The following is a 20,542-nucleotide window of genomic DNA, read 5'->3' as shown; positions in this document are numbered from 1 at the left end:
TGCTGTCCCCGCCCCCTGGCGCGCCGGCCAACACGATGCGGCGTGCAGGGCGTGGCCAGCGCGGGGCGCGGCCTAGCGCCGAGCGCTGACGGAGGCGCCCGAAGCTCGAGCGCGCGCTGCCCGAGCGTTCGCGCCGGCCGAATCGCTCATTATTTTGCAGCGAGTCGTTAAGGAGGAGGAGAGTATTGTTGTCGCACAGTGATGGGCGCAGCGTCGTCAAGGTTGCGTGTGCGCTGGCAGCGGGCAGTGAGCGTGTGAAATCTCAGCGGGCGAGTTTTTTTGTGCAGCATGTTGCCGTACCAGGCGGTGGCGATGGACTACGCCGTCACGTCGTCCTTTCAGCGGCAGCCGGGTTCTGGTGCGCTCATCAACCCGGCCTTCACGCACTCCTGGTTCGTACCGGCGGACTATGTCCCCTGCAAACAGAAACAGTCGAACATCCTCGAACCAGGGCATGTTATATTACAATACTATTCTCTGCCTGCTGTAGCTCTTAACTCGTGTTCCCCGTTAACGGATCTACGAACGCTCTAATGGTTTTTGCTAGCACTCTCCTCAGATGACTCGCTCCACCGAGCTTCCTCTCTGACAGTTCACTTGTTCTTGTTCAGCCCTTTCAAAAATTCCGAGGGAACGAACCTTGGAAGAGACTGAGTGGAGCGTCGAGAGCGCGGAGGAAGACTCGGAGGAACCATCAGAGCTTCGCGGACGTTTTGCGGAAGTTGAATTGCCCTCTCCTGCGCTTGCACCTTCTTCCTGTTACCGTTGTTTCTCGCTGCTGTGCATTCGTCTGCTGTGTCTTGCGTGTGTACATTTTGTGACAACCTGTGTTGTTCCTTTGTATCGTTCTGTGAAAACAAACTTTGTCAGTGATTAACTCCGCGATATTGGACGAACAGTGCAATGTGTTTCTTCTTAGCAGCCAAAACATTTTCCTTCCTAGGAGCGGCATCGGATAGCTGGATCATGTCCGAGATGCGAATTACTCCTCTTTGTAAGTTGGTCGGCTCCGAAGCCGCGGCTTAAGTTACAGTGTCTTCCAAAAACCCAATAGTCATTGGAACGTGTACTCTCAGCATTCCTGATTCACACCATCTAGACACGAACTCGGTTGGGGATGGTAACGCGCTACCTCTGTTGAGCTTCATAAGCATTTCTTTCAGATATCAAACAGCTGAAGCGCAATAAATCTTGAAGAGGTTTTGTAATATTTTGTTAGGATCTGCTGAGCGTAGCAGAGACATAACGTCGCAGGAGCTTCGACAAAGTGATTTCAGTTCACCGAGCATGTTTGGTATTGCTGACTGCACAACCGTTTATGTGAGATAAGGATGTGCATTGGAAAACAGCCTATCTTCATAGGTGGGATACGCTCATTGAATCTCTGTAAGAAGAGAAAAGGTTAGCTTTTAATGTCCCGTCCACGTCGAGGACATCAGCGATATTAGGCAATAGTTGAGTTGAATATAGAGTCAAGTCGAGGACAGTGGCCTATTCACAGGAAGTATCCGGACATTTGTCTTAAATAATTTATAAAAATCAGGGAACCCCAAAATCTGTGTGTCTGAACAGGAATTTGAAGCCCAGTCTTCCCTAATATGAGTAGTCCAACGTCTTACGTAAAGTGTCACCCTCGCTCTGCAGCCCCCCCCCCCCCCCCCCCCCACCGACCCCACTCTCTGCAGACACAGATTTCACGGCACACTGAAGTAGGTGACTTTAGACCAAGAGGGTAAATATTATCTCCCCGAACCTTACATCCTAGAGTAGCCCATTCCAAACGGCCCTCGAAACTAAGGGTCGCTTAGGACTTAATTTACCGCCTAGACACAAAAAACGAGGCTACTCGTGTAACTAAGGAGATACATGTCATGGTGTATTAGTGCGCGACTGCTGTTTGACCTTCAACTTTGTTCAGCTGAGAGACAGTACACAAGCAGTTTAGCACAGGCATTTTCTGGACCTCGACTGGGAAATTCCATGGACGGAGTCTGATACCGAACGAATGGGAATGATATTGCAAATTTATGTACATAACAGATATAGTCAGCCAGTGGTGGTCATCATTTGCGTCCATACTCGTCAGCATTCGTTCCTTCCACTGCTCAAACCATTTCTGATCGTCGTTCGCCGCAAGGCTGTTCGGGAGCTCCGTCGTTTTTGCCTTCCGGCTGACAGTAAGAACACGCCTGCAGTAAACTGTTAGCCCTCTGCTACTGAGTTGAGCGATTTGATTAAATGTACCACAGTGTAAAAATACAGTTCAAGGTCGGATACATTCACAGTTCTTTAGAAATGCTATCTCTCTCTCTCTCTCTCTCTCTCTCTCTCTCTCTCTCTCTCCCTCCCTCCCTCCCTCCCTCCCTCCCTCCCTCCCTCTCCCTCTCCCCCTCCCTCCCTCCCTCCCTCCGTGTGTGTATGTGTGTGAGTGAGACAGTGAGTGAGTGAGTGAGTGAGCGACAGAAGTACGCCAACAGTCTTAAGAAAAATGTTGTTGACACATGTCGCGTGAGCAACGCAACATCGTTCTGAATCTATATAAGCAGAGGAAAATCTGAACAACACTTTGGGATTGTTTGCAGATGATGCTGTCGTTAGCATCAAGTAAAGTCACAAGAAGATCTAAATGAATTGTAAAATAATTTAGAGATGAGTGAGGTCGTCCCCATGAGTGCCCAAAAAATTGCGTTAAATTACGATTAAATGATAAATCTCACAAATTTACAGGTTGTCAATTCAAATAAATATCTAGGAATTTCAATTACAAACAAGTTAAATCGGTACCATAACACAGAATATGTTGTGGGGGGGGGGGGGGGGGTGAACCAGGGACTGCGTTTTATTGGCAGAACTCTTAGAAGATGCAACACATCCACTACAGAGACTGCCTATACTACTGTTGTCCGTCCTCTTATGGAGTTTTGGTGAGCGGTGTGGTGTCCTTTACTAGATAGGATTGATGAGTTCAAAGAAGTGCACCTCGTTTTGTATTATCGCGAAATAGGTGAGAGAGTGTGACGGATATGAAATGAGAGTTGGGCTTGCAGTCATTCACACAAAGGCTTTTTTCGTTGCGGCAGGACCTTTCCACAAAATTTCAATCATCAACTTTCTCCTCTGAATGAGAAAATATTTTGTTGGCCCCCAGCTACTTACGGAGAAATTACCATGCTAGCAAAATAAGATAAATCAAAAATCGCACGGAAGGATGTAAATGTTCATTTTCCCATGTGCTAGTAGAGAGTGGATCGGTCGATGAATAGGCTGGAAGTGGTTCCATGAATCCTCTGACAACCACTTACGTGTGGATTACAAGTAATCATTTAGATCCAGAACTAAACTTCATATTCTAAAAATGGCAGCAGTTGCTCTACCCCACAACTGCACCTCTGGAAGGATATGGAAGTTGTAGTTCTGCTCATATACTTAAGACAAGACTCTGGCAGCGCTCAGTCGCAATGAATTAACTACTCGCTACGAAGCACAATCCACGCCTGTCGTATCCTGCTTATGTCCTGGAACAGTTCTCTTCATTCACCGAGCATGAATAGAACTGCATGATTGTTGACAACGGCTTTTACATACCCGTTACATAAGATTTAAACTTCATTTTTAGTTATAGTCGAGAGGGTACCCAGATTCTGCGCTATTGGGAGAAAAGAGAACGGTGGGGGGCGGAGGGGGGGAGACGGAGGGGGGGGGGCAGTGAGGACGGCAACTAATGTTTATTCCACTATAAATGACGAAATAGTTTTGCACTTTCACCACGAAAGGCTACGGGTACACTAACTATTATTCAGTACCCATTACATATTCTCACTTTCAAACTGATACTAAGTTGGTATGTCGAGGTGGGCAGGATGGGGATGGGGGCTGCCCATCTCTGCCTCTTGCTGGGTACGTACAAAATCATTGGGATAGAAACTTCGGGCGATAATTATAATGGTGCATGCTGGAATTACGTAGTGACGAACTTGTTAATGCTTATTTGAGATATTAATAGAGATACTGGTCATGCTGTACACTTCAGGCAGCTAACACCTACGAAGATGAGAGCGGTGAGCAAGACAAAAGTTAAATTCGTGCTCACTGAGAAGACGGGCCCGATTTCCTCTGAGACGCAGAGTCGGTTGGTGTTTCACAAATCTATTACGAACGAGGAACTAATACAAATTAATTAACAGCAACAGAACACGCAGAAATGTTGAGTTAGAATTGCTTAGTTTTCAGCTGAGGATGGAAACTCACCGTCGAGACGCAACGTAGTGTTTTATCTGGTAGAGAAATGCGTCACTGAAGGAGTCATTTGGGTGGATTTCGCCGCTAAAACGACGTTCCGCGGGGACGCGGGGCGCGTGTTCCGGCAGGCGTATCAGCGAGTGACGCAAGTACGCCAGTAGCCGAGTTTCCCGGCGCGCTGCGTCGCCTCCGCCTGCGAAACTTTCCTCACAATTGCTGGACTCGCTCCAAAATTTCGATTCCGTCAGGCAAACTCCCTGGAACTGGCATCGTTCGCTAGTCGTTTGCAAGAACCGATATCTTCTTCCGAATGTTGCGGTTTTGCCCATTGTTTTCTGAGGGACTCTTTCCAAGGAACTCTTGGCATCCTCGCGTCGTTGAAAAAAAAAAAAAAAGAAAAATATAAAATGCTGTCTTGCCAATGACAGGGACACATTTATTGACAGGTATCCGAACTGCGTGATTTAAAACGGGTACGCTTAAAAACACACACGCACACACACACACACGCCGCAGATGTCGACATGGAGCTGGAGAATTTCGCTCTCTTGTACCAATTTTGTCCGTTCAGCAAAGTATACAAGTACTCAGTACGTTTTGTTATCAAACAAGAGCGTTGGAAACACAGTCATGACTTTATTAAATGAAGGTGGCGTTCTTCCACTTAGGTCGTGTTTATGTAGACCGCTTCTTAAGATTATTAAGCCATAATCGAGTGAACGTGCCACATGTATGAAAATGGCAACATATTCGCATTGCTTCCCTTTGATCTTTTTTTCCCAAGTTGTTTCGTTGCTGAGGTTTCAGAGTACAAATTGTAAACCAAGACAAATAGAAACACATCGTGTGATTACATTGCCATTTTCATACTACAGCACCTAGTTCTCGCTAAAAACTCGATAGTAGCTTAAAAATCAGAAACTGGTTGTGGATCACGCAAGACGACAGTTGGCAAAATGTTGCCTCCCTCCTGAACAGGTGGGTAAGGAATCTGCCATGTGCTTGGTACTTAGGTGCCCTGTCCCTGGCAAGAGTGGTAAGGAAAATGACAGGAAATTCCAGTCAGAATTCGATTCTACCGTTTCAGTACTGCACAGCCTCTCCCAACGCGGTTCGTACTCTTCAATGTCCGTTGCTACAGATATTATTGGCTTCTTACGTGGGGAGACATCCTTCGTCGTCCACTGAAAATAGCTGTCTCTCTTCTTGTAAAATATTTTGATAAAACGTTTTAAACGGCTTCACTTTAAACCCTAAGCCTGAATGAAGCCGTTACTCGAAGTGTCATGTAGCGAGTTCGAGTCGTTACCGGTGGAGAAGCTCTGCAGCGGGATGGATTTTCGTCACGGTGTGGATAAATTTTTCTTCCGTCAGCAGTTCGATATCCATTCCCGACTAGAATGAAAAATGTATTCAGCGGCGGCCATGGGAGCGTGACGAAATTGTATAAAATTTTTAGCTAGTAACTCAAACGAATACGCTGCTCTCAAACAGTCAATGATTTATTCATTTATACTACTTTTTAAAATTGTCGTTAAAATGCGAATTTTCTATTATAGTATTTACTTATTCGCAAGTATACTGTTGGATCCTCACAGATGACCACTTCTTTCAAATAAAGCCTCCCCCTCTTCTCCCCTTCTTTCCCTGCCAGCCCACAGCTACGAATAAAGAATTTGTATTCATTTTCTGGAAATTTAACATTCAACAATTGCACCCTCTTAGCAGCAACAAGAGGTGTCAAGAAATAAATGAGTGGGGAGTTGCTCGATCAGCGCGCAGTGACGGCTTCGCCAGATTAACCTCTCCAACAGTGTGTTCACTTGGTTATCATGTGTCAATCAAATTTTTTATGTTGCGCGTTCTGCATACTGAAGGTAGTACGGAGCACACCTCCAGTCGCCTGCTTGATTCGCTTCCCTCTTGTGATTACACATCCTCAACACCTGCGGCAGTTTTCGGTACTTGTCATTTTTATTCTGTCGTCTTTGGATGATGTGCCAGTGTGTTAACTGAACAGTACACTGTGCTACAGAATATAGACAGTATGAATAACGAGCTTAGGCTGAATGTTTGACACTGAAATTACTGCTAGCGCTACGATCTTTTTTTGTGAGGCTCAAAGCATCTAGTTACGAAATATCTGACAACTTCGTGGATTTTTCTTTCGTTATGAATGTTGCAAGACGAATGGTATACGGATAAAGTGACTTCCTCTGGGAAAAGCCGAATACAATAAACGTGCATAAGAGATTTACAAGGCTCGATGCCGGATATAAGAGCAAAGATTTCCGTATCGTAGCGCTGAGCTAATGAAAATGTGTTTTGCGAAGAGCTACGCTCTCTGACAAGGTAAAACAGCGATGCATTACTGGTGCAGAGGCAAGTAACAGACCACCTCAAATGGTAAAGACCAGCCTCTTTTAATCTTGTGGTTCAAGGACACATTTTACCCCTGTTCGCTCTCAGATACACGCATATGGAAATGCGGTCCTGCCTTCTGTGAACACAATTCTGTTCTTTAACACCCATACTCTCTTCGGCGAAGTTTCCCCATCGTCAATACGTTCAATTCATTTTCTGTCGAATAATAGGTAAAAATTTTGGGTGATAATAGTGCTATAAATATGAATACCACAATCCCAAAACCGTGTATATTGTACGTAATGTTTGCCTATTATCGACACAAAATAATATTAACCTCCTGACCATTGTGATGAAACTTCACCGAAACATGTATGGCTGTTACAAAAGAATATTTCTAAAATTATATGCCATCCTTTCCTCTAATGCGAAATTACTCAATTTCCTACATACTAACATTTTTTTCCAAAGCAACACCCCGTTAATCTATTCTCAATACTTCAGCCAGTTTAGAAAACTCACCCGACCTGAGCTGTCTGTTTGTAGTTTCCTCGAAACAATTTACTGCACAGCAGCTACCAGTAACTTAAAATCTTAGCTATGATTGTATTACGTACGTATCAACGGATCAGTTTCTGTATTTCAAATTGTCAGTCAATGAATCACATAAACAGTACAAAAAGGAAATGCTAACACAGTAACGCATATGCTGCATCTCTGTCGTTAAGTATCCACATTAATGAAAGAATTCCAGAATACAGTAGTAACACACCGGGGGTATAAGCTAAGGGAAAACAACATTTCGACCTATCGAGGTGGCGCAGTGGTTAGCACACAGGACTCGTCTTCGGGAAGACGATGCTTCAAACCCGCGTCCGGCCATCCTGATTTAGATTTTCCGTAATTTTCCTAAATCGTTTCAGGCAAATGCCGGGATGGTTCCTTTGAAAGGACACAGCCTGCTCGATTTCCTTCCACGTCCTTCCCTGCTTCGTGGGACCGATGACCTCTCTGTTTGGTCCCCTCCACCAAATCAACCAACCAGACTAATATTTCGATATACCGAATACATCTCGATTATCTTAATGATGGTGACACTTCGCTTGGTCATGATCGCAGAAAATGACAGAAGAATGTTTACGCAGAACTAAATTTTTATTACAGCATCTACAGAAAAATCAGCGTATTTGCTGTTTAGTTTCTTTCAGTTTTATGCCCTTTACGCCGTCGACGCCTTTCTCAGTGTTGATCGCCAGCTACTCGGCGTAGAAATTGGTTTGGGAAACAACCTAGACAGCATTATGGAAACTATTTATACAAATCAGCTAAATTTTTGACCTTATTAAGGTTTGGTGTTGACACTAGTAAGTCAAAAGAAAAGTGTTACATTGTCATAAAATTAATTCGTACCGTCTCAGAAGAACTAATTCTATCGTCGAAACGCAGTGAACACCCTGGAACTTTATATACTTACTTAAGTCGTGCCACTTCCACACCTTCCATAGCGAAGGTAAAACAGATTGGCAGCGCGATCATACTCTGTTCCACCTCCCTCTTTTTCGTCCGCGTTAATCAGACACTAACGGAGCAACAAGAAATTCTCCTTCATGCGTGTTAGATGTTTTCGCTGCTACATCTTGTCCGAACTCGTGCTGCGCGTAAAACGTTAAATAGAAAAACGTACTTGTAATTAAAAAACCGGCACACTTTTACCTTCACGCTTTGTGAGCTTCTGGAGTTAACTAGCCTCACTCACAGCTCAGGCGACTCATCACAGCCTCTCGTGTCTTTGAGTACGTAATCATGCGGCCGCTATAAGCTCCCCTAACTCCTAACGTGCGGCTCAATCGTGAAATTGGTGCAGCCCAAACGTCTTCGTTCACAGTCTAAAAACAGAATGGCGTGCCACATTTCTCCGGCAAATAAACACGTAGATTGTAACTTTTTTAGACTGGGGGAAACCTGGGTGCCAGATGCAACAATTTAATTGATTTCCGGAGAAATCACAACTCTGAAAATAGAATGGACATGTAGAAGACTGGTGAAGATCTAAAACACAAATGAGAAGTATGACTACAATTTTGCTGCAAATTCTTTGTTCAATAATCTCGTTCGTAACGATGTATTACGTATTTGACGACGGAACGTGATTCTTCCCTTTAGTTGCAAATCGCGTCGCTCGTAGAGCCCGCTTTATCATTTCTGTGAAATAAGTGATTGTCACTAAAGGAAGTATTTAAGTTGTAGTCCCCGGTTACTTGTGGTCCGTTATTCTTTTTTGTGTCTCGTTATTAATGTCTGAGCAGTCTAGTTTCCTGGAAACAAAAAAGTACATTGATGCGATGCAAAAGCAAGTTCCATTAGTAGGTCATTGCCGTAATACTTTTTGCATCTTTTATAAGAAATGGTTGCATTTACTATTGTCCTTTTACCCTCTCACCAACACCTCCCACATCTCTGAGCCTTTTCTCTCAAATCTAAAAGGAAGCAACGTAACGCGAACAGAAAATTGCTAAACATACTGTACACGTCCATCATTAGCGGAGCTGACCTGTTCATTGATCTGATTTGTTATTTAATGTTCAATACTTCGTGGCTGACAGGCTTGTAGATACCGACAGTAAACTAATTTGTACAGAAAGACAAAATAAATTTAACTTGGCCTTGGTAAACGTGGCATCCCGGTAAGCGTGTCAAATCATTCATGTAAAATCTCATCGGGATGTCGGGACAATGATATGAATCGAAATGCGAGTCTATTGCGTTAAGCGTTGTACAATTTCCCTTCCTGTTTATTTTTCTCTAGCCTTTTTAGTTTCGAACTTTGTTGCTACGTTTAACCTAAATTTGGACATGTGATACACATGTGTAAAATATGTGTATTTTATTTGCTGTGTGAAGTATTGTAAAGAGTCTTAAATTAGAAACGTGATAGTTCGCAATTAATTCCCATTTCAACACACCCCTTTTAGTTTTAATGCTGAACTAAACATTTTATCTATAAATAGTTATGTTACTAACTAGCGGTCTAATCCGATTATTCTGCAGCCAACTAGAAAATTTGTTCTGCCACAGTGTGAGATTTATAAGTAATATATGAAAAATGCTCTGTCCTTTCCTCTCTATATGAAACTTATAGAATTTCCACTATTTAGTTGCCTGAAAAGCACGACTAATATTTGTAGGAGTTAAAAATAAAATACATAAATATTACTTTTTCGATTTGCAGAAATATTTCACACTTTATGTATAAAACAGTTTTGCATTTTAAATTTGCTAATACAAATTATGGCGATTATCACCGATAGAACGAGCATTGATATGGAATCGGTGAAAAACACGAACAGAAACCATTTGAAATTCCATGAGCCTCTAACGATAAAGAAAGGTGGCCGTACGTGACTCAGGGAATTTCAAGAGAGAGTTCCAACGTCTAACGCTTTCTCCTGCAGGAAAAGATACGTTTCCGGACGCATTGTGCGTATAAGTAAAATGATAGTGCTAAGAAATAAGTAGGTGTCTAGAAACATTAACACGAAAAACATAAATACTTCAGCACCCCGCGTTACACACAAACGTATAATGAAGAGCAGAGTCGCTTGTTTCGTTGATGTTGTATTTTCATTACGCACAGTCATTAACAAGTGGCTCATGACACTTGACAGAATTTGTAGAGATGCAGTTTCATTAACTCTCTCTGATAAATGTATGTATAATTACGCAAATTACGTGGAGTGTTTACATATAGATGAGGCTGTTCGTTTGTGACAGAATAATGTTTACCTTTCATCCAGAAAACGATAATTGATTAAATAGAAACCTTATTTGACAATGTTGTCTCGACGAAACAGGTTACAAATACTTTCTGGATGTCCAAACACATATCCTTTCTTGGCTGTTTTTAAATCTTTGTACCACTTAAACTTCTAAATAATTAGATTTTCACATTCTGTATAAAGCTTTTTAATTATTAACATTCATGGGAACGTGCATGAAATTGTTTGTGTTCAAAGTTAAATTCAAACTCTGCGACACTGATGTGCTGAAAAAGATGAGCCACAGAGAATTCTTAAGCCACTACCCATGCTAAAAAGAAATTTTTCACCCCGAAGACCACGAGCATTGACTACCTACGCATTTTATTTAGTAACTGTCGGAATACAAAACTGATTGAGCTTCATTTGAGGATATGGACTTCGTTAGATGACGGAAAACGTAGTTCGTTGAGACACTCGCAATTTATTATAAACACAAATAGCATTATGTAGTATCACTTCTAGGTAGAGAAGAATAAGGGGAAAATTCAAATAGACATAGGTCCAATGTACATTTATATAAACAATAAAATGATATTCATTAATGTTTAAGAAACGTTGTTGTTGTTACATCAGTTGAAAACAGTACTCGGTTTTAGCGTAGTAAAGGGGGAAATTAAAGTGCCAAAACGTATTGTGTAACACCATAGGACAGATCAAAACTTGTCACTGTCCTAATATTTACATGAATTTCGGAAATTTTATTCCACGTCTACTGCTCTAGTATATCGCATAGTTTTCTGTAGGCTTCTGGGTCTTTAAATGTGGTCTCTTTTTTTCTTTAAATGTTCACTGAATGCTTTTAGCAGTGTCATTCCAAACTAAGTACCGGCTACAGACAGTGCAAAAAAATTTCTATCTTGAACTTAGTTCTCCACGAGAATAATAATTCATCCTACAATTCGTGATAGGGCTTATTGAGGATGTAATATGCTTGTTCCAGACCTCCTTTACGTTCTTCAGAGTTTCCACTTCCGTACAGCAATCCATATAATCAAAACACCAAATTACTTGAACGCTGTTTTGCTATTAAACTGTCACGGTGCCGTTGATATGTGGACAAATACGTTCCTTTCCGATATAAATTCCTTTCAGATCTGTACGTAATTTCCTTACTGTCGATGCATAAAATTTCTCTTATTTCTCTCTCAGACATGTTGTAAATGCACTGCAGTAACAAGTCTTACGTGCGTATTTTTCGAGACGTAAGTATTTGTCAGTGATAAAGATAAAATCATTAAATGTGGTGTGTAATAGTGGCAAGTCGGTTTCCGGTTCTCTCTCTCTCTCTCTCTCTCTCTCTCTCTCTCTCTCTCTCTCTCTCTCTCTCTGTGTGTGTGTGTGTGTGTGTGTGTGTGTGTGTGTGTGTGTGTGTGTGCGTGTGTGTGTGTGAAAACTTATAGTCTAATACAAAACTGCCACTGGCTCAGATTCGTTTTTGACGTTTGGGTGAAGTGTGATTTTGGCACACTGTGGGATGACATTCCTCCTCACAGCAAAGACCGTAAAATGTTCATAAGCAGCTCTTTTCTACGCTTTAGTTAGTATATATGTAAAACGTGGGGAAATTTGTAATAGGTTTCCGTTTTTCCTCTTACACTGCCATGATGGCATATTAGTTGCATATTTTTCTCTCAGTAAATCCGCGCTCTTATTCTTTCTCTCATAATTCACTGGAGTCTGGTAATCATTTCTGACACTTACATAGGTCAGCAAGAATTTTTCAGTGTCATACGTTGAAACAACTTGATACTGAACCTATGTAACGTTTGCATTTTGTCGAGTCTGACTTTTTGCTATCACCACCTGACCATTTATTAATAAAGGAAACAAAGCTTTACTGTGCATAGTTATAATTTTGTTAACTACACATTTCCTGCGCTTCAAGTCATAAATTCATCTTAAAATAAGTAGGCATTGACTAAAGGAGTCTTCAAGCAGAAATAGTGCTTGTGCTTGTGGAATAAAATTCTCCCGCTAGACAATCTGCTGTCACCACTTCATATGACTTAACTTCGTTCAATGATTAACTCAGAAAGAATGACTAACTTTATAAGAAAATTGTATAAAAAATTAAATGTCGTTAAATCAGCTTTTACCAGTAATTTGAAGAACAGTAAATCATATTTTATAGTAGTGCTGTCAGCATCTTACAGTGTTACTTGTTAATGAGATGAATCTTCGTAGCTCACATCCAAATGACGCGGACGAAAATGGTCCCACAAAATGTCTGTCACATATGATTGTTTAACTGTTTCACCTTCAGACTTCGCCCATTATTCTTGCACTCTACGGACATGTTAATCGGGGAAACTTTCAGTTGGGTGCACGTTAGTTTACCAAGACAAGGAATTCTGAGAAAGGAGAGTTAATAGAAGTAGAAAACCGTTTTTGTACTTGGAGAGAGGCAAATACACTACAAATGTGAGTTGCAGCCGTTGTTCATTAACAGAAAACAACCAATTTTGCACGATCCATCTTAAAGATACAAGAAGTCACTGCGTTTTAAGTCATCCGTGGAATAGGCCAAAACTAACTATATGAATAAAATATTGCCGTTATATTGTACCTTTGGCCATTCCCCATCCACATAGGTGACTATATGACGTAAATATTCTACTGCTGTATGGGTCAAAATGCATATCGCATCCTTCTGTTACTTTTGCAGTGTTTCACGAGCCTATTTATGTCGCCAGCTTACGAAGCTGTTCTCTACCGTCTGCTGCAGAAGGGATATCGCCTGTATATCAGTGAAAAGAAACTCTCACATTATGTAAAGTTTTCACTAATTCTGTTAGTTGCGCAACACGTGAAGCTGCTATAGGAAAATATTTAAAGCAAAAGTCTGAGAAATTTCACACTGTTCAAACTCTAATAACCGCATTCTTCGAAACGACTTAATACATCGAATCATAGAAATCTGCACATTATCAGCATAACTGGTTACCGATACAAATGGTATCGTCCGGTAGGTTGCTGAAACATGGCGCCTTGGAACGTAATCATTCTTGGAACGTTATGACCGGTGCAATCAAGACTATACGACGACACAAATATTTTCAGTCGTGGAAGAGCTAGAATTAGCTCATCCTATCTCTAATCTAGCTGACCAGTCGTAACATCCATTAGTTTTCTTCACAAAAATTCTTGGAATGATAGGAGAGAAATTTGCGCCCTTCACTCCATCTTAACTACAGGTAAAACCGAAGAGTATAGCGAACAAATAGTGAGAAATCTGTTTGTAGTTAGTAGAGCCGTGGACCCATGTCGTCAAAAGCTGTGCATTTGTCCATACAAAATGTGTAACGCTATTTAAGTGGTGGGTATTTCGTTAACGAGCTCACCGAGCGCGGTGGCACTGTCGTTAAAACACATTTTTACCAAGAGTGGGTTTAAATCCTCGCCCGTCCGTCCATCTTTGTCCCTCAGGTGGCAGGGTGGTTCTGTTGATAAGGCCAAAGCCGATGTCTTCACATTAGTTCTGCTTCAGAGTTAATGATGCGTCTCGTTAAACTGTAGCTTCCCTTCTTTCCTGTCCAATAATCTCAACGTCAACGTGACATTAAACGATAAACTCCCTTTAGTGACGGATAGGAAAAAGAACCTTCCAGTAAGTCCAGAAGATCGAAATATTTTTGTAAAATTTTCGCCATGAATTGTGCGCTAAGGGCAGCGTTTTTGCGTTTGCGAAAATGCAAAGTTACCGGTTGGCATAACGTTTTGTACATTTCTTACTTGTATATTAAAATCCAGAGAGAGTTGTGTATTTTTTGTTGGTTTTAATTGACATTGGGTACATTTGTTTATGCCGATAACTCGACATTCATACATCGAGAAGACAGAGTTGCAGTATCTTATTATAACATGTTTTCATAACTGTATCACGTTCTGCTTCGTATTGACCTACTACAATGAAAATAAGGAATTAATGTTCACCCTGTGAAAAGATAAGAAATGGTGAAAACTTTCCAGTACGGCGCAATTGAATTTTTGCATTCTGGGTCTGCACTGCAGTAGTTGCCACAGATATTGCTAGTAATTAGTATAGTGAAAACGTTTGTAGTGTATATTTTCTAGCCACTTCCACTCTAATGACCTCGTCTTCGACAGGACGTTAAATTCTTAATCAGCCTTCATTTTCTATTTACCTGACTGAGTATTGTAATCTTGACTGAATTTCAAGTGTTTACTTCTAATGGAGTCTTTGTCAGACTCTCAAAGGGCCCATGATCATGTATTCATTTAATTAACTGTAGAAATGGGGCCCGCAACTATTTTAATTTGAAGGAAGGTGGGCTCACAGAACTCGGCTTATAGTGATCAAATTTTTAAGAAAATGGACACTTGTTATAAAAATTATATTTGGTGACAAAAACGTCCTGTACTCTTGGAAATACTGATCTTATGTCCAAAAGTAGGGTCCACTACAAATAATAATCGTAACACTTAAGTTAAATTAATTTCCAAAAGAAACTCAAGATTTAAACATTATTTGAGAGAGGATTTATATGTATGTGACAACTAGTTTGCAAAGATTTGTCGGAATATTAAATATCTTATAGAGATTAAAAGGAAATTATGCAATATTCCCAAAGTCAACTCTCCCACTTCACTACAATGCTGATACGTTTTATAGCTTGGAGTCATTATATTGTTCTTAAATAAAATATGCCATATATGTCAGCCTACATGATAGCCATCAACCTTTGGAGCCTGAATAGTTGTAATACTACGAAACGATATGAAACGAAGCGAACACTTGAAGTCAATACCTTGTAGGGAAGGCAAATCGAAGACGTATATTAGTTGGTTAGTTCTAAGGAAACTGTGGTGTATCCCTTAAGGAAACTGAATACAAGACGTTAGTGCGACCTATTTTAAAATAAAGCAGCAGTGTATGGAGTTAGTTAATAGCCCTGATTCTGAGACACGCTGCTAGAATTGTAACAGGTCAGTGTTGGGCATCTCATACGAAAATGTAACAGAGAGGCAGAGGGAAATTAAAACGGAACCCTTCGAAAGAAGACGATTTTTTAAAATTATTCCAAGTCATCTTCAAATGACCTGAATACGATACATTGTAGACTAATTCGTAAACTTCAGAGCGCATATTTGCTAGCATTACTTGTGTCTTCAGCTGACGAATTATTATGCAGCGTGTTCAGACCATCTGATAATGGTTTGATAATACGTCGAAAGCTTGGAATTTTCCGATGCTGAAATGTGAGAATGCGGAGAGCCCGGGCCCAGTTCCCGGTACTGCCAAGGATATTTCCTCGGCGGGAGGGCTGGAACGGGTTGTACTCAGCCTCATGATGCCAACTGAGAAACGAGCTATTTGACCGAATAATAGCAGCTTCGCTGTAATAAAACGTAAGGATAACAAGAAGCAAGACATAATGTGATAACATTGAATCAACACAACTTTTAGAAGCATTACTTACAAAATCAGAAAGTATCCGACACGTCTGAATGAGATATCACAACACATAGGTGGACGTATGTAACAGTTGTCTCACCATACGACATGAGTACGTACTAAAAACAGGGATTGCAGCCAACATTACGCAAGGCAGATACGCTTTAACGCACTGTACTGTGATCATGATGTCCAATACCGCGCTGTGACAAGCGCGGAGTATAACCAAACACGAAGTACCATAAATATTCATCTATACCACTTCAGAGATTTTCATTTATATATCAACCTGATCTTTGGAGTGCCAGTGCCTTAATGAGGAAGGAGAACAGATTGTTTCTGATAGTGGTACACAACCAAGGAATAACCGTAAAGAGTGGCTAATATTAGTGCTGCGTAGTGATTTGCCGAATATAGACGTGATACACATTTGGCTTGTTTCTATATACGAGGTCGCGCTGAAAAGTAATGTCACCGAATATTTTATGTGAATAATCTTACAGCGTTTTAAATAAAACAGACGTTGTCAACATTCTACTTCTTTATTCTTTACGTCTACTTATTTATCTCTCAACATAGGTATGCTGGCAACATCTACATCTACATGGATACTCTGCAAATCACATTTAAGTGCCTGGCAGAGGGTTCATCGAATCACCTTCACAATTCTCTATTATTCCAATCTCATATAGCGCGCGGAAAGAATGAACACCTATATCTTTCCGTACGAGCTCCGATTTCCCTTATTTTATCGTGGTGGTCGTCTCGCCATGTGTAGGTCGGTGTCAACGAAGTATTTTCGCATTCGGAGGAGAAAGATGGTGATTGGAATTTCGTGAGAAGATTCCGTCGCAACGAAAGACGCCTTTCTTTTAATGATTTCCAGCCCAAATCCTGTATCATTGCTGTGACACTCTCTCCCATGTTTGGCGATAATAGAAAACGTGCTGCCTTTCTTTGAACTTTTTCGATGTACTCCGTCACTCCTACCTGGTAAGGATTCCACACCGCGCAGCAGTATTCTGAAAGAGGACAGACAAGCGTTGTGTAGGCAGTCTCCTTAGTAGGTCTGTTACATTTTCTAAGTGTCCTGCCAATAAAACGCAGCCTTTGGTTAGCCTTCGCCAAAACATTTTCTGTGTGTTCTTTCCAATTTAAGTAGCTCGTAATTGCAATACCTAGGTATGTAGTTGAATTTACGGCTTTTAGATTAGACTGATTTATCGTTTAACCGAAGTTAATCGAGTTCCTTTTAGCACTCGTGTGGATGACCTCACACTTTTCGTTATTTAGGGTCAACTGACACTTTTCGCGCCATTCAGATTTTTTTTCTGAATCGTTTTGCAGTTTGTTTTGATCTTCTGATGACTTTATTAGTCGATTAACGACAGCGTCATCTGCAAACAACCGAAGACGGCTGCTCAGATTGTCTCTCAAATCATTTATATAGATAAGGAACAGCAAAGGGCCTATAACACTACCCCTTGGTGAACACCTGAAATCACTTCTGTTTTACTCGATGGCCTTCCGTCAATTACTACGAACTGTGATTTCTCTGACAGGAAATCGCAAATCCAGTCACATAACTGAGACGATATTCCATAAGCACGCAATTTTAGTACGAGCCGCTTGTGCATCCGTGCAACAATCACATTTCTGCCAACGAGAGACCAGTTTGTTGGTACAGTCACTGTAGAATGTTTGATTTTGTTGACGAATCCACAATCTCACCTCTGCTTGCATCCATTCATCACTGTCAAAGTGAATTCCTCAAAGATGTTCTTTAAGTTCTGAAAACAGATGAAAATCGGATAGGGTCAACTCGGTACCGTATGGAGGATACTGGATGAGAGTGAATGCAAGGCGTCGTATTGTTGCAGATGTCGCAGTGCTCGTGTGTGGTCTGGCGTTGTCCTGCTGACGGAGAGGGTGCTCCATGTGGAGATGAACTCTACGAATTCGTAACTCGATTACAGCACGCTGTTTCTCGAGCACCGACGTAGTTACGTTACACACCACCATGTTACACGCTACAGTTATTCGACGCCCTCTAGCGGCAGATGGCTGCAAATATGTAGACACGATGGCTAAAGATGTAGAGTATTACTAACGTTTGTTTTATTTAAAAAGCCTTAAGAGTTCACACACAAAAATTTCGGAGGCATTACTTTCCAGCACGCCCTCGTAGCATACCCAATAAATTATCGCACTGTTCATCGCCGCCCCAGGTAATTTTACTGCGACTTATTTGTCTCACTAACGTAACAAGATTCATATGTAGGTGTACTGTGTGTATTTTACCCGTGTATTCGGTATCCTGGCGATATCAGGCTGCAGGCAGTTGTGCTGTCAGAGCTACTCAAACCCCCCCACCCCTCACAGGGGCAGTAAACGGATGCAGTGGCTAAGACAGTTGGGTCAGAGTAAATGCGGGACGTACGTAAAAAAGCGAGCGAGTGCTCGAAGGGCGCGTAGAGAAGGTGATCGGAGCGTTATAGGCGGATATCGCGTCAGCAAAATAGGCCAGGGAGGTGAGAAAACCCCATCGTTGACGTGGTTTGAGTGGGCGCCGTAAAGCACGCGGGGGAATGAAGGCGGCACGTGTTTACGGCCGTCCCGCGGGGGCTGAGTCGGCAGCGACAGCCGCGCCGCGCCGCCCGTTCTAATCAAGTGTAGCTCACTCTGCAAATGACACGGGACTCCCAGCTAGGGGTCAGCTATGCAGACAAGCGCAGCAAACGACAAATATGTAACAGTTTTGTTGGTATTGCCATTTTACGCAGGAAGTGTATAAATATTCGTTTTATAAATAAGAATGTATTTTCAAAAGACAAGGCATAAACATGGCCTGCAGCACCGATAATTCTCTGCAAAGATACAGGCTAGTTATTATCAGATTTTCACTACTTGAGAGGGTCACCTAGAGAAACGAGAGGTTTTTTTTTTTTTATTAGGCACATTTTTGAGCTCCTTTTTCAGCCAGAGTCAGGCAACAATTTATTGTTTTTTGTTCCGTTCTTCATTAAATTCCTTTGCATTAGCGCTATGTAAGGGGGGGGGGGGGGGAGAGTGGAGGGAACTTTTATCTCCCACTTAGGAAAAACGATTGAACGTAGGGCAATGAAACTTTGTGGAAACACCTGTAACGTCATGCGAACAAAAAATAGCCGGTAAACCATTGAAATGTTCAAAATGTTTAAATGTGTGTGAATTCCTAAGGGACCAAACGCTTGAGGTCATCGGTCCCTAGACTTACACACTACTTAAACTAACCTATGCTAAGAACAACACACACACCCATGACCGAGGGAGGACTCGGACCTCCAGCGGGAGGGGCCGATCAGTCCGTGACATAGCGCCCCAAACCATTGAAAGAAACACATTTTAATTTCCACGTGAGAGGGTAACTTTTGTTAACTGCATACCATGTATATGTTCCACTTTACAAAAGTTGCTCAATGTGACAACCACCTGCATCCACGATAACCTGGAACAACATAGATTGTTCTTCTGCTGCCCGAAATATCTGACGTGGGACGTCGGCCACATCCCTCGCTATGCTCACACGTGTTCAAATCTCGTGATCTTGGTGGCCACATAGTTTGGAACGATCGGCCAGTGATTCAGTTTTCTCCAAATGTGTTACGGAGAAGCTGGGTGACCTCACGAGTAATGTGAGGTGGAGCTTCATCGTACATCAAAACAGCGTCTCTCTCTCGTATAGCATGGATCACAGTTTGGCGATGCAGGTGACGATAACGTGTGCCGCTCACGCTGCATGTTCTTGGTCCTAGGGTGCGAGTACCTCAAAGAAAAAACAGAGGACCGCTCCGTATTCCAGTAATGTGTCGATAATAGTGAAGAGCAGCAGCACTAATGCTATTGGTATGATAAAACAGGTTTAAGAGTAAAGCCCTGCTGACCTTGTCTATACTAATGTTGACCGTCTGCAGCAGCAATGCACGGTGATGCTTGTGTTTCAACCCTATGTCGCCGTTCCAGTACCGGCGCCTAACGGCAAGTCCTGTCATTAACACACTACTAACAAAGCAAATCCTTCACAGCACAATTTGAACATCATTCCTATAAAGCTGTATACCCATACGGTAAATTGTTTTCCGTCCACCCTGGCTAAAGTAACGAAAGTTTAATTATGAGAACCCTGTACGTCCCAAAACTAACAAAAGACTTAGACATATACCTGAAAGCATGTCTGATTGTAAATACATCAGGCCAACAAGTAGAGCGTTCTATATCGTAGACAACATATCAGAGTCTGGAAGTATGGAAAAATCACTCCACATTTGCAGAGCGTCTCAGAAACATAATCACAAGCCAACCTCCAGAAAAGAAGATGTGGAAATAACAAGAATAATCAGCTAAGACATCTTCCAAATTTGCAATAAATTTATCATTCAAAAAATCCATAAAGAAAACTCGTTTGAATGATCAGTCGTATATCACAAATAACACACTATTCACATTTAAAGTTGAAATGGTAGGGTAACGCCTGAACGGTTGTTTACCTCACAACTCATTTCTCCTCCCTACACCTTAATACCGTCCAAAAAACCTGATAACCAAAAACCCGATCGTGTGAATAGCTAAAACTATTCACCCACTCCCTGACAGCTAGTATATTCACATTCAACTTTCTGCAGCCCCTAACCAAATTCCTGCTCTGCCAATATCTTAAAATAACGGT

At 41.7% G+C, this 20,542-nt stretch overlaps 1 protein-coding gene across 1 annotated transcript in view; it reads left to right on the top strand.

The window, feature by feature from the left end:
- Positions 1-223: 223 nt before the first annotated feature.
- LOC124556191 (protein trachealess-like) overlaps positions 224-20,542 on the top strand; it is a 319,751-nt gene continuing 299,432 nt past the window's right edge. Inside the window, exon 1 of the mRNA XM_047130185.1 lies at positions 224-392. Within this exon, the coding sequence (XP_046986141.1) occupies positions 289-392 (104 nt within the window). The 5' untranslated portion in view covers positions 224-288. The remainder of the gene's footprint in view (positions 393-20,542) is intronic.

Source organism: Schistocerca americana, chromosome X (genome assembly GCF_021461395.2).
Source record: "Schistocerca americana isolate TAMUIC-IGC-003095 chromosome X, iqSchAmer2.1, whole genome shotgun sequence".
Classification (NCBI taxonomy): domain Eukaryota; kingdom Metazoa; phylum Arthropoda; class Insecta; order Orthoptera; family Acrididae; genus Schistocerca; species Schistocerca americana.
The sequence above is the reverse complement of the archived record's forward strand: the minus strand, read 5'-3'. Positions and strand labels throughout refer to the sequence as shown.